The following is a 15,348-nucleotide window of genomic DNA, read 5'->3' on the forward strand; positions in this document are numbered from 1 at the left end:
TGCATTTTTTTTTCATCTTTTATGACCAAATAGGATTACTGTAGTTAGTCAATTATCCAAATCTCTTCAAAGGGACTGTTTTGGCCTTGCAGTCCTCCTAGTACTTTTTTATATGTTCTGATCTACATCCCTTTTCTGGTGTTGAAAATGTTCATGTTGTGAATTTCTTTCTTGTAAGTGTGTTTTTGTTCTTGATCTTTTCATTTAATTTTAACTTGTCTTAGACGTCTTCTGGTGTAAGGTTGATTTCCTTTAGATCCTCTCTAATTTCTCTGATTCATCTGCATCCAATCTTGGTGTTTTTTGAGTCAAAATTGTACTGTACCAGCTGTTTTAGAAGTCTTGCATCCTCAGGAACTTTCTAATGAATACTAGTCTCCTCTTTCACATGGTATCACTGATGTGATGTGAACTCTTTGTAAATGACTTTGTTGTTGCATGAACCACCACTACCTGTCTTTCTGGTACTTTTTGTTGATGCAGGTTCTTCCAGTTCTTCTTTTGATTTTCTAGAGTCTGTCAATCTTTGATTGTTCATTGGAAGTGTTACTGCTACATATGTGGCTTCTGGTTTTATAATTGTCTTGTAGTGTCTTATTTCTACGTTTATGGTTAGACCTATTTTACTTTAGGTGTACCAAATTAATTTTTGTGCTTTACTTAGTTTGTTAGTTCTTGTTTGGATTGAGGTTATTTTGTTTAGGTTATTTGTTATGTCTCTGAGGTATTTAAATTGAGTTATTATTTTTACTTTATTACCATTTCTGTTTAGTTCTTTTAATTGTGTTGGTTTTGAGGGCATAATGTCTGTCTTTTCAAATGGTATTATGAGACCAATTTTATTTCCAATGTTTTGAAGTTCTAATATCTGTGTTTTAGCTTCGTCGATGTCATTTGCTAACATTGTTGAGTTGTCAGCAAAACTGGCAGTTTGCTTTGCTTTTTTGGCCTATTTTTATTTTTGGGGGGCATTTTTTGAGCCATTCTCTCATTACCATTTCCAGAGCACAGTTGAATAGTAGCGGTGAGAGTCCATCGCCTTGGCACAGTCTTGTTTTGATCTCACTTTTGCATTTAAATATTAGATAAATATTTTGTAATAATAAGTAATAAAAATACACTTAAAGATCTCCAAAAATAATAAGAAAGTGTTACTTTTTTGCTTCGATCAAGAATATGGATAAAAATAGTATTTCTCAAAAAATACCTCTGTTATCTCCTCCAGCTATAAGTAAGTAATTAACTTAAGCATTATCATGACAAGCCTTCCTGTGCCATTGTGGCTTTTCAATTAATAAAATAGTAATGAACCTAAACCTAGCTACAAACCCGTACTCTTCTAAGTAACAGTCCAATAAAAATTATTTAACATTAATTCATCATGTAACAATAGTCCCTTTTTTCATTTCTGAAGGAAATCATACGAATATTTACTTGTTTTTCTTCATTGATGAATATAACAAAATGTGATAGCATTAAAAAAATGTTGAATTATTAATTAATTTTCAAATTACATTAAATTGTTCTCCCAGAAGATAATTTTGAAACTGAAGTTCCAACTGTAGTTTTGGAACTGAATTTCCAGTTGTAGCCTGTAGTTGGTTGCTAGTGTAATTACTAGCACCACTGGTAACTTAACTGAAGAAGGAGCTACAAATTAACTTTAAAATAATCTTCTTGACAAATAATTTACCATGATTTGAGAGTCATTATACATTTTTATTCTTTAAATAATTTTTTTCATTAGTAAATAAATTCAATGTTGAATTTTATATATATTTTTTTCAAAAATTAATTAACCAGTATATATTAATTTAAGTATGTGTACATGTTCATTTACTTTGTTATTAATAACCAAAAATTGTTGTACACTTAAAATTAAATTAATAATTTTTATTTGTTATTATTTCAATTTTATCCTGGTCTAATGACTCACTAGATCTGAACACTTTTTTCACAATCATTGTTCACATGATTTAGACAAAATAGTGCTGTTTCATCTTATCATTTTTTCATTCTCACAAAGCTTCTTTTAATACTCATGTTGTTCTTACATACTAACTTTATTCATGTTTTTAAGGTAATCTTTACTTAACCAATCCCCAATTGAATTACATTTGTGTTCCTTATTTTTTACTACTTCCTTCTTACCAAATCCCACTAGCATGGTTTTACTCCTACCACTGTCCATCCTGCTAATTTATGTAAAAAAATTTAATTAAATAAAAAAAAAATAGCTTGTAAATCTCTAATGTTATAATTTAAATCTCAAATGCTTATTATCTGCTTTCTTTATTAATATCCATCTGCCCTTGCTCCCTTATATCATACTCTATAAATATCTCAAGATAAACTAATCCCAAGAAACTTTTCAAAAACTCAAGATCTTACAACTCAAGATCTTATAGCATAATATAAAAGTATATATGAACTCATTCTGTATTCATCCTCTACAAATAAATGATTTGGAGACATCCACCATATAACAGCAGAAACAATTTAAACTTTCCACTACCCTATATCAACTGCAACTGAATCTGATTGGCAGGAAAATCTACAAAGGTCCTGTACTACAACAACTTACCTGAGTACCTGTTAAAAGCACTTGGAAATCCTATAAGAAACAGTAGACTGACTGAAGGACAATTTCATCTACACACAAAAAAAATTTCTGGAACATAGGAACCAGTTACTTTAATTTTAATGAATAATCCAAAGAAATAATGATTAATCACATTGTATTAATAATAATAATAATATGTGACATAATTATATTACCTAGACTCTTATATTTATCTGTATAATTATATGCAATGGCAGAAAATAAATAAAGTACACAGTCAGCCTTTTTCTTAGACTTCATTATATAGCCTATTTATTTCTTTCTACAGAAAAATCCCCTAAAAATCACTATAATTCATTTTACAACCTTTTTTCTTCAAGGTTTCTAAGTTACTTTACAATTATTTGTTGTTTTTTACTTTACCCTTAATTTTTTGTGATGATATAGTAATAAACACAAGGTCGCCATAGATCTTGTCTATGGCACTATCTAACCATTGGATTATTACACCATGGACATCAACAGTGTAGATCTCTGATAGAAAAGATACTTGAACATCAGTTACTGGGTCCAAGCCATCCAATATGACACTAGTTAAATCTATATTTAGATTATAGGAACTGAGGAAGTTATGAGACTTTAGAGACTAGATCTCTTACTTAAACTCTAGAAACTTCAAAGTGATATTTAGTAGATGTCTGTTATTTAATGTAAAAATGATGTTATAATTTGAGAAAACTATCTTGTAAGAGCTTTGTAAGAAACACATTTTAAAATATATTATTTAATGTGAGTAGTTCATCTACTGCAACTTACATTTAAAACTAAATTGAAAAAAAAGAGAGTAATAATAAGTATTCTAAAACTAAAAACATATTAAAAAAAATGTTTATGAATAAATAATAATCTAAATATTCTAAACTCTCTGTTTAAGAATTTGAATTGTTTTGTTTACTTTGGTTAACTTTCTCCTTCTTTCAATCTCTCTCTTTCTCTGTCTCAGTTAAATTAAAATTATTTATATTTTAAAATAATTATATTTATTTAACTTTAAAATATTTATAGGGATTGGTGATGAGTAATGGATTTCAGATTTCAATAGCAGCAGATGTAGTCCTTTACATCTAAATGTGAAAGGCTTTTTGTGTATTCCTCTGATTCTGTTATCCTTTTTATATTGGTAAAAAGACCCAAAACCTGGTTTATTAAATCAGAATATCTAGTTAGAAAATAATAGTTCAAAGGTTATATTCATTGGTTTCAATACGCCTCATATTCCAGGCAAAAATTCCTTCCCATTTCATTGGACGGTTCATTCAATCTATCTAATTAGCTCCTCTATATAAGGCTCACTGTTTCCAAATGCTTCTTGAATATTTTATTACCTTCTAAAGTCTTTTCTTATGTAATCCATAAAGACATGTTAGGATCCTTATTGTGCTCTTCAATTAGAAGTTTGCAGAGTTTAAGTAAAGGTCTAGTTGCATCTTAATTTTCTCAGATTTGCATAGTTAAGTATAGAATTAGATAGTGTAATGCAGGACAGCTTGATCCAGTAATTGGTGTCCAAGTGAACACCAATTACCTCTTTCATCAGTAATTCTGCTTTCTCATTTACCCCAGTATGCATGTGTATACACACCCAACTGAGTTCTACTCTGTTGAAGTGTATTAGTGTAAGGGCCTATGATAAGACCTTGTGTAAGTGGTCTGTAAAAAATTAATCATGTAACTATGATTTCAATATTCAACTTTATTAATGTTTTTTTTTAGAATCTAATCTGGGAATTAGTGTCTATACTGAAATCTCTTTATTACTAATAGGAATACAAAGTTTTGAATACAATTAGATAAGAATGCAAATACTGATAAAAAAAGAAAATCTAAGTGTACATCCATGAGAAGAAATGTTTATCACAGTAAGGAACACACAAATAAATACAGGTAAGCATTTATATAAAAAAACTGTCTCTCTTTTTCTACATTATTTGATTAATTTGTTTTTATTGAAACAATTTTATTGGTAATTAAACATTTTGCTTACAGTATGTGCCATAAGTAATCTGAAGTCACCACCATTTAACTTTGTTGAAAAGTGATGAGATCAAAAAGTAATGCTGCATACATCTGTTTTTCCTCGCTTCATATTTTCTGTCTTTTCATATGATTACTGTCTGAGGTGTTGCAGGTAAATAGGAACTACAAGATTGCAAATGGATAGAGTCGATCATCTTTTGCAGGACCTTCTTTTCTGTATTTATTTCTGTGTTTGATAATTATTAAAAAATATTTATATTGCTAGATGCATTTACTTACATTCAAAAAATAATGACAGCATTGGTTTTAAAAATTTTACATATGAAAATATGTAAAATTATATAAATTATTATATTTATATAATAATTAATAATTTTCTTTCCCTATAGTTTAAAAATTTCCCTATGAATCTGTAAAGTTTACATAATAGTACAATAAAACCAGAAATGGCTATTAAATCTAATAAGATTGATGAAGCTACATAAAATTATAAAAAAAAAGGTTATAAATATTTATTTACAGCCGGAGAGCTAGACATGATTGGTGCTATGCCTGCAGTTGCCGTAAGGCATGAACGTAGAAGACAAGAAAAACGAACAAAAAGACCAAGTTTATTATATCTGCAGTCACCGCCAAGTCGTTCACCAACTCCTAGCCCATTACAGAGCCCTCCATCAGTTACATGTTCACAACCGCCTCCAGAAGTGTACGTATGTGGCAAGGTATGATATAATTTTATTAATGATTATTAGGAATAGAATTCTATCTGATACCATTTGTTATTTTTTTAAAATACTTACATGTACATATATACGCATGCATGCATGCACACACACACACACACAGAGAGAGAGAGATGTGTGTATATTAATAAAATTAAATTAAAAAGTAACCAAGAAGATTCCAAATTTATAAAGGTATCATCACTATTATAAGAAATATGTCAATAAAACTATGTCACTAAACAATCTGTGTCAAATTTATAAAATTAAATGTAATGATTGAGATGGTATTTATATAGGAAAAACAAATTTATCCTTTAAAACTAAATTTTTTGAACATTATAGAAATTACAAAAATAATAAATTTGGTTTATTTAATGCTGCAGACCATCTAATAAATATTAAACATTTTATTTCTGATATTAACACAAAGTTATAAATATTTGAAATTAATAAAGATGACAAAATTAAATATATTAGAAAGATATTACATTTTATAAAATACAAACAAAATCTCAATTTGATAAACCATCAGATAGTATTTGAGGAAGATGGTCTTATAAAAACTGCAACAAATAGCGGCACTCATTGAAATTAATATGCAATTTTCATTAATTTAATATTTTTATTATGCAAAAATGAAATTATTTCAGTTTTGACTGAGGATGCAGGTACCCACGAAAGTACTTTCATGAAAAATTAAGGGAAGATATACCATACCTTAATATTGTGTATTATTTGGTTTATTTAATAGAATTTAAATCCGTGGTGTGAGAGGTAGCATCTCAGTCTTTCACCCAGAGGTCCTAGGTTCAAATCCCAGTCAGGCCACGGTATTTTTCATACACTACAAATTTGCATTTAAGCTAAATAATCACAGCAGTCAGTGCCCACACATCTCACTAAAAAAAAATCTGATACTTTTAAGAAATTTATAATAACTGATGAAAATTAGTACAACATTAAAAGTTTTTTCACACTGTGATTACACTTAACAAAATCAGTATTAAACTTTGTAGAAGGGTTATTCACTTCTACTATTTTCAAAAGGATTTTGTTTGATATTTACTTATAAATAAATAATTAACAATTTTTTTTTCTAGATATATTTTCCAGTACATCTGTTATGTACACTTTGTTATAATTTATCTCAATTTATGAAATTAATGGATGATATGTTTATAATTACAAGTAAAATTTAAAAAAAAGAAAATTACTATTAGATCCAAATTCAAAATATTAATTGAAATAAATTATTAACAACAAAAGAAATTATTGTAACCCATAATAATCTTTAAATAGCAGCATCTTGACGTAAAATACCACACAAAACAGAAAAGAAATTATATTTTGATTCACTCAGAATGTATTTTTTGCAATGAAATCCAATCAGCTGAAAAAATAACATCATCCATGCAATGCATTAGCTTCAACAGGATATCTGCTATGTTTATGCCTCCCTCAACAGCACTTTCCAGGTCATTCAGAAATAATGAAAATAGAAAAGGACCCAATGGGAAACTTTTTTGAGGCCAGTAGTTGTTTCAAATGTTTCTGTTAAACCCTTGAAATTCCAAGCTGTCACTTGCATACCTTTTTACATTTTTTTAAAAACAGCTACCATTTTTGAAGACAACATATTCTAAGAGTTTATAAAAAATAGCATGCTAGTCAATTCTATCAAAAGCAGAATGCAGGTCTACACAAAAACGCACACAGGTTATGCTTTCTATTTATCATAAATTTATTAATACTAACTAAATTATGTGCGTTATCTCTTGTGCTGAAACATAATTGCAATTAAAGCAACATAATGTTAAAAACAACGTAATTCAAATAAATTATTTGACTACAAATAACATCTGTATTAATTATTTTAAATCAAGCATCATCTGCAACACCAATAATAAAAAAATGAATAATTGTGAAAAGATCTTCTGGAAGCATTTTTTTTTTATTTAAAAATAGTATCTTTATTTTAAATGTTTTCCAAATTACATTCCATCTTACTGATCAGTGAGGTAATGTATTACCTTGTTAAAAATTTGGAATTGGTTGTTATTTTTTGTTTTTTTTACAAGCAAGTCACTGGACATTTTTTTTAATATATTCTAATTTATATGTTTTAGGTTTCCTTGTTACACATAGTTGTAGTGAAATTATTGTTGGGTGCTGTATTACTTATTGTTGGATTAGTACAGTTGAATCCAAAAGCTGATGCAACACAGCACAGGTAGGTTTTACTTTTATTTAGATATCATATAAAACATTAAAATGATGAATTATGCAATTTTTTTCTGATTTTGTATTTAATAATCTATTTACATTTGATTTATTTATTTATTTTTTTTTTTTTTTTTTATTAATACCATTTCACTATTTTGCTAGCCTAGTAGAGTCTTATAGTACATATGTTTATTACATGAGTTTTTTTTTTAAACGTACTGAGGATGAATTACTCTTTTATTCAGCAGATTATTTATGACCAGAAGCTCATCACTTTCCTTGGATATGATTCTTAAAACTCAAATCATGGAATCATTTTATTACCAACAGGCTTTTACTTATTTTGTTTCTAGTTTCTGGAGCTTAACAATCTTGATTCATATTACATTAAGTGACTTGAACTTGGTTATAATTAAAAAATTATATGTATTAATATATTGCTTGCATATAATATAATAAAACAATAAATTGCATATGCAGTGTGGACGAAACCTATTCACTACTCTCATCAGTATAATCACTATGCCACGTAAGAGATTTAGCATTAGCAATAACAATGGCACCATTTCATTATCATCGGCACCAATAATAATAGAACTATGCTCTGAAAACTGAAGAATTTTCTCCCAGACCTCAAGATGACGCTCATCAGGGTCCTAATACTGGAAATAAGAATTTAAATCATATAGAAGTTCTGAATATTAACCCTAACAACAACATGGTGATTGTTAGAGAGCTGCCTCAATAAGACGCAACTTATTTCTCTTCTGCACAAAACAACGGACATGCTGCAGAACCACAATAAAATTGCTTCCATCCCACAAAACCCAGCTGGTCATCAGATGTAATATATGGTTGCTACAACAAAACAACATTTAGCTTACGATCTAAGGTACTTCACCTCAATTTGAACGATATAAGCACTCTGTGCATTCAACCAAACAAACTAACCATCAAGAGAAATAAATTACATTTTGACATCTCTCAAATATAATCCACACTCTTTGCTATCGACAGAGAACTTATGATCTTTCCTCAACCTTTTACAATTTGTACACAATAGCAGTCCTACAGTCCTTGCACTTATGTCCCTCCTCACAGCAGTGGGCACAGATAACGGGCAATTTACAGAACTTAGCCATTTGGCCATACTGACAACAACTAAAACACTGCTGAACATCAACATACACCTTAATTCTGCAAGAAGTAGAATTGATGAACATCCTCCCGCAGTGAGGAAGGTCTTCAACAATGAAGGACCCACCTCAAACACCTCGTGGTAGTGCTCTGCATCCTGCCTACCTATTTTAAATAAAAACCGACACACGGGCTTAAATGCAGCATCGTTCAACTGGATGTTCTGCTCTTTAATGAGAGACATCACCTTATCCTCAGCTAGACACCGATCAATATTGTAAACTATCATTGTTAGATCCCTCTTTCTTTTTGGATTGGCTCTCATGTCACTTTTCTCATCCTTTAACGAGTCCAATATAATTTTGACTGTCTCCTTGTTATTAGCCACCACAACAACCCCTTCTTAGTTTCTCTTATGCTTCGAATTCTCAGGTTCAACCTCTTTCATTGAAGAACGACTTGAAATTTGTACTTTATCTCTTTACTAGTTTTGGTATGTCCCTCTTTCATATTAACAAACCGGACCTCTGTTGTTTTCAAGACAAACTGGCCACTCGCTTGTCTTTGATAACATCTGCATACTATTTAATTATTGCATTTAAACCGCTTGAGTACCATTTTTTCATAGCAAGATCCAGTTTCTTCCGTTACCATTATATGATGAATAACAATATTTATAACAATGATAAAATAAAATTTAAGAATAAAGAAGAATGTTTAAACTTAAGCTGGACAGTGGTGAGTTGTTTTAATGGTGAGCAGTGCATTCTTCTGGTAAATTTAAGAAGTGAAATGCAGAACCATCAAAACTAAAGCAATACTTACTAGAAAATGTTTAAAGCACTTTATACATTTTATGCCATTCATACATTACTATGTCTTCTAATAAATTTACGTTTAATTTTTTTTCAGATTTCTTCTTTTGGGTAGTGGCGCATTCCTAACATTATTTGGTATAATATTGGGCATGGTACGATGTTGTGTACTACCTTGGGCCATTAGAAAACGGCATCATCGACATCATAAAGAAGGAGAACTTGAAAATGGTAAACCTAGATCCAGTCTGGACACAGTCGCATTAAATCAACAAGATGGTCACAATAAAAGTTCATCTACTGTTTCTACAACAGCTTGTACTGCCAAATCAAATACTACACCACGTTCTAGTGTAACATCAACACTTCCTCAACGACCATCAAATGCTACGGTTTTATCGCCTACAGAACATGAAGCACTCATTAACAATGCTAACAATACAGAAATACATGCAGTAGAGACTTAATAATAAAAATAATTAATGACAGTCGTAGATATATACATATATGCGTATACATATATTACACATATATGCATATACTAATAAATGCGCTGCATGCACATAAAACAAACAAATGAAGCAGCATGTTATATAAATTTATATATGTATGCTTGTTAAAAAAAAGATAAAATTATAATGAAAGATCAAAGCTTATTTAATTAGTGAATTTTAAGTGGCTGATATAATATTAGAAACTTAAGTTTTATTTAAATATTATAAATTACAGTGTGAATATTATTATGCAGTTATATTGTAATGATTATCAGCATTGTTTTGTTAGATACTTGCTTTGTTTAAATAATCTATTTTTGTTATGTTTTTTATTTTTACTTCCATGTTCTAAGAAAGTAAATTTATCGTAATATAAAAATGTTGGGGTTTTGTAAGATGATATGTAGAGCATATGGCTGTTAAAATATCAACCAATGTTTTTAGCTTGATGTTCATTTTTCTGAATTTGATTCTTGATATATGTTTTATATCCTGTTACACTGATCAAGTAATGGAACTTGATTACTCTTTGATGTAATTAATAATTCATTATGTTTTGGAAATTTTTTTTGAAAATACATCTACAATTTATATATTTATAACATCCTTTAATAGCTTTGCAACAGAAGTAATGCAAAAAAAATAAATAAAAAAGGTATTTTATAGGTTAGGTAAGATTACAAAGATAATTTCTTATAAAAATTTTCAATAAAATCTTGGTATACAAACTATATATTGAATTGTAAACAAATTATGAGCTATTTTTACTTTCCATAGGTAAAATTACACATGAAAAGAAATTATTATTTGAACCTTATATATTTCATTTAAATACACAAATTTTAAATTAAGATTATTTACATATCCAAGGACATACTGAGCAACTTCTACCAAAAAAAAAGAAAAGTTTTTCCATTTTTATAGAAATATAAAATAATATTTTTAATGTATTGGAAATTATCCTTTATAAGCCAAGAAAATATGATGTTTAGTGTCTCATTTATTGGAGAAAAAGTTTTAGTATATTAATTTACTGATTTATATTATGTATCCCAATCTTTCTTATAACTGTGTTGTATTTAAAAACCACCTAAGTGTAATGGATCTGAGTTCAATACACAGCTGTACTTGTAGTATATGTAGGTTGAAGGTTTTACTTATAGGACTAAATTGCTACAAGTCACTACATAGCTATACCTTTGACTCAATGAAGAAGGCTTCAGGAAGCTATTTCACTCCTCACTTTTCTTAATAAGCCTATGCTTGTTATTATCAAAAATGGCTTTGATATTTTCAGGAGTGATTAGTGACTCATGTCAGATTGCTTACAACAATTACATTTTACAAATTTAAGGAATAGTAAAATAATATTATTAACTAAATACCAATGATGCACTTTACACTAATCATGATTAAACAAAGTAATAGTAATCCTCTAATTAACTTTTAATTATAAAAAAAAGAAAAAACTACTTTACATAATTTAAATGTATATAACAAAAAAAAATGCAGGTACATTTACCTACATTTAAAAAGGCAAGCTTGGCATGTTGATATGTAACAATGATCCAGTGAATAAAATAAAAGAAAACCACTTTATTTCTCTTATGAGATAATTTTTATTCTTGGTAATGCCTATGCTATTCTTGAGTCTTGTGCCTTTGTTATCATGTACAACCATTAGATTATGGCACCTAATTATATACATAAAAGTACAGTGGAATCTGTGCTGTGCTAGTTTGAAAAATAGATTTTTGTAAGCTATTTATTCTGGCATTTTACATTAATAGAGTATGAAAAAAGCAAACTCATTTTTCTCTTGAATTTTTATGCACTTTATGGAATAATTACACCAATAAAATCATTCTGAAAGATTAATGGGTGCATAGGATCTCATTTTTCATTAAAAATAAAAATAATCAGTAACATATAAAAATAACATGAGTAGATATAAGCAGAAAATAGTAATGGTTGTTTGATTTAATTTTTTTTTAACTTTGATGAAATGATGAAATAGATTATAATATTTTTTTGTGATAAATTTGGAACATGGAAGTATGGTTTGGAATCAAGCCTGGTACCAAACATTTAGAGACTGGAATTTTCCATTAATATTTTTTCTTATTTTAATGTGACATAGAATTTTATAAAATGATTTAGGTGCTTTTTTACAAAAATAAAAAATTAGATTCTCTTGATTTTGCTTTTTTGAATGTTTAAATATAAGGAATACATGTATAGATTTTCACTTATAAACAGCAAAGAATATAGTGCTGATCTGGAAATTGCTTTACTACTGTTCTGAAAATAGATTAACAAGTTCATTATCATTTTCTTGAAAAAGGTAATTGTGTAATGTTTTTAATGATGTAAATTGTTTTTAATTTACCGTAAATATAAATTAAGTAGAACTTAAATCATCCAACTTAATTTTTGATGGCTGTGATTCAGATAATCAGAAATTCATATAATTGAATCTTAAACGAAAAATAGAACAGCTTTAAATGTTTTATTATATAAAATTTGAAAAAAATAAATTTATTCCAATAAACATTATTGCATTTTCCCTAAAAATTATAACTTTTAGCATAAAAATTAAGTTATAATAAAGCTAATCATCTGACTTTAACAGGTTCAAATGGACATCAGATAAACTGTGATGGTGTAGCAGCATGTTAAGAAATGCAGATAAACAAAATTAGAGTAAAATTAAAATTAGGTCAGTAAATTGAAACATTTGTTTATTATTTTTTATTATTATTAGTATTGGCTTTTGCAAATTATAAATGATCCACTTTAAAATTAATTCAACAGTGAGCAACTTCTATTAATTTAAAAAGGAGTCATTTATAATTTTTAATTTTACATCTTTTTAAAAAATACATTATAAAAAAATTATCTTGAAAATATAATAAGTTTGTATGTTCTAAAATAAGAAAAAAAAATTCTATACACAATCAAATATTTAAACTTTTATAACAAAACCAAATTCATGTATTTTTTATGTTTATAAACAGTTAAAAATTGATGATGTTAGTAGCAAATCAGAAAGTTCACGATTCATTTAATCCAATGACCAGACACAGTTCATCACTTAAAAGCAGTTTTAAGGCATTTATATAATGACCCAAATAACATAATTCATCTTCTGAATATTAAGATACAAGATACAATTTGATGATCAAATCCATCTAAATATCTCTAGATGTCATGGTTTTGCCAGATGTGTCATTAGACAAAATTCCATCAACAATAGCAGCAACTGAGGCAGTGATTACTTTGATTAGTCTTTTTAGTCTATTAGATGTGGTTTTGTATGTTGCTGGAGTATATAGTTATACTCTATATATTGTTTCAGTAAATCTGATAACAAAAGATATTCTATTCAAGGTCAGCCTCATGAATCTCTAACTTATTATTTATTTGAATTATCTTCAAGGTCATGAAGGTAAAGGTTGATTTTGTATTATTATAATCTTTGTATTGTACATTTTGATTCACCATTATAAAATTACACTGTCTTTAAATGAAGTCGGTCAACTTAGAGACCAAAGTAAAAAAATTATTCATACTCTATTATTTTCCATATCTGAAGGTCATCTGTTTTTTTCTGCATTACTTGTTTCTTACAGCAAAGTCTTCCTGTCTGTAAATTATGTTTGAAAGATGGAGAATCAGTACCTGGATAGATAACTATAAAACATTTTATTATTAAAATATTGTTATCACAATTCATTGTTTGTAGTATTATTATTTTTTATTAAAGCAATAGCATTTTGTTATCCTGTAAAAGTTTTATTAGTTGAGTATTAGTCAAACTTTTCCATTCAATTACTGTACAATAATCATATTTTTATTTTTGTTTTACTGCACCTTAACTCTGCTGCTGATTTTGTTTTAGATTAAATTTTTCAAATCATTCTCAAAAAGGAAATAAAGCATATTTGCCCTTATGTGGGTTTATTTTGTATAACAAGCCCAAACAAAAAGCTTTTATATGCTATGTAATGTAAATGGCTAAATCACAAAAGACATAGACAGTAACAGAAGTTTTTTTATTAAATCATTCAAATTTTAGATGAATTTTGAATGACCTAGTATTGTAATCTTAATTTTATAAAATTATTATTATATAAAATTCAGTAATATACCTAGCTTATTTAATGCATTATTTTAAGATATTATACAGTGTAAAATAAATTTTATACATAACTATTTAAATAATTTTTTTTCTAAAAAAATGTTAATTCCATTCGGTCATTTTGTCAGTAGAAGTTATATTAGAATATATTTATGTTTATGATTTTGTGTTTTTTCATAAATAATTTTAAAATTGTGTTTCTTTTATTTTTATTTTTTTTCTGTAATTTAAGTTCCTTGATTTAAACCATTCTTACACTTGAATTTTACCTTAATTTATCTTTATCTTATAATTATTAGTATCTTTATCTTATTACTGTATGTATGTTATATACTTATCCATGTATTTTTTCTTTCATCTCTCTCTCTCTCTCTCTCTCTCTCCCTCTCTCCCTCCCTCAATCCCTCTTAAAGGATGTGAATGTTGATTAATTAAATTAAACTGATAATCTTAGATGCCTTAAAATTTCCTTATTAATTAACAAAAGAGAAATTAAATGAACTTAGAAGTTTTAGAAACACCTCATTATTCAAATAAATAAAGGCAAAAATTTTGAGTTATTCATTACCACTAAAATATTATTATTGTATTTTTTATTAATATTAAAAAATCGTGTACATATGTTTATGAATAATTTTACATAAAATGGTTCTAGATCATAACATTATATTTTAAAGTAACCATTATTATAAAATAATGTTATTTTAATTATAAATTTTATTAATGCTGTCTTGTACAAGTTAGTTGTAGTGAAGAAAATAATGGAGCATTTATCAGTAATGTAACATAAATTAGTGTCATTTATACTTATATAAGTAATCACTTATATATAGTTGGAATATATAAAACCAATTCTACATGGAGTTTAGGTAACCGCAGTTAATTTCTATATTCCCATAATAATGTTGTTTAATATCTTGGACAACCTCGTCTCCTTAAAATTGATTAGGATCATTTTTTTAACTATTACAATAAAAGGATATTTTTTTTTTAAATGCAACTTTAAATTATATTTGATAAACATTTTATGAAAATACATTATAATGTGTACAATAAGTAATTCTAATTACATTACGTGTCCCTTTTTTTCTTTCACAGAAATCCTTTTGTAGTATACATTCTTTATCGATAGCTTAATATATGTTTTTAATAAAAATACTAAAATCTACTTAAATTTAAAGAGTAAATAGAGCAAACATGCTCTCTCATATGT

The 15,348-nt window shown here is 27.6% G+C and overlaps 1 protein-coding gene across 2 annotated transcripts in view; it reads left to right on the forward strand.

The window, feature by feature from the left end:
- The window catches only part of LOC142330201 (uncharacterized), a 747,772-nt gene extending 737,570 nt beyond the window's left edge, over positions 1-10,202 (forward strand). For both annotated transcript variants that reach the window (XM_075375326.1, XM_075375325.1), the window contains 3 exons: positions 5,123-5,322; positions 7,452-7,555; positions 9,598-10,202. In XM_075375326.1, coding sequence (XP_075231441.1) covers positions 5,123-5,322; positions 7,452-7,555; positions 9,598-9,967 — 674 coding nt within the window. In that variant the 3' untranslated portion in view covers positions 9,968-10,202. The remainder of the gene's footprint in view (positions 1-5,122; positions 5,323-7,451; positions 7,556-9,597) is intronic.
- The last annotated feature ends 5,146 nt before the right edge of the window (positions 10,203-15,348 follow it).

Source organism: Lycorma delicatula, chromosome 9 (genome assembly GCF_047948215.1).
Source record: "Lycorma delicatula isolate Av1 chromosome 9, ASM4794821v1, whole genome shotgun sequence".
NCBI classification, from domain to species: domain Eukaryota; kingdom Metazoa; phylum Arthropoda; class Insecta; order Hemiptera; family Fulgoridae; genus Lycorma; species Lycorma delicatula.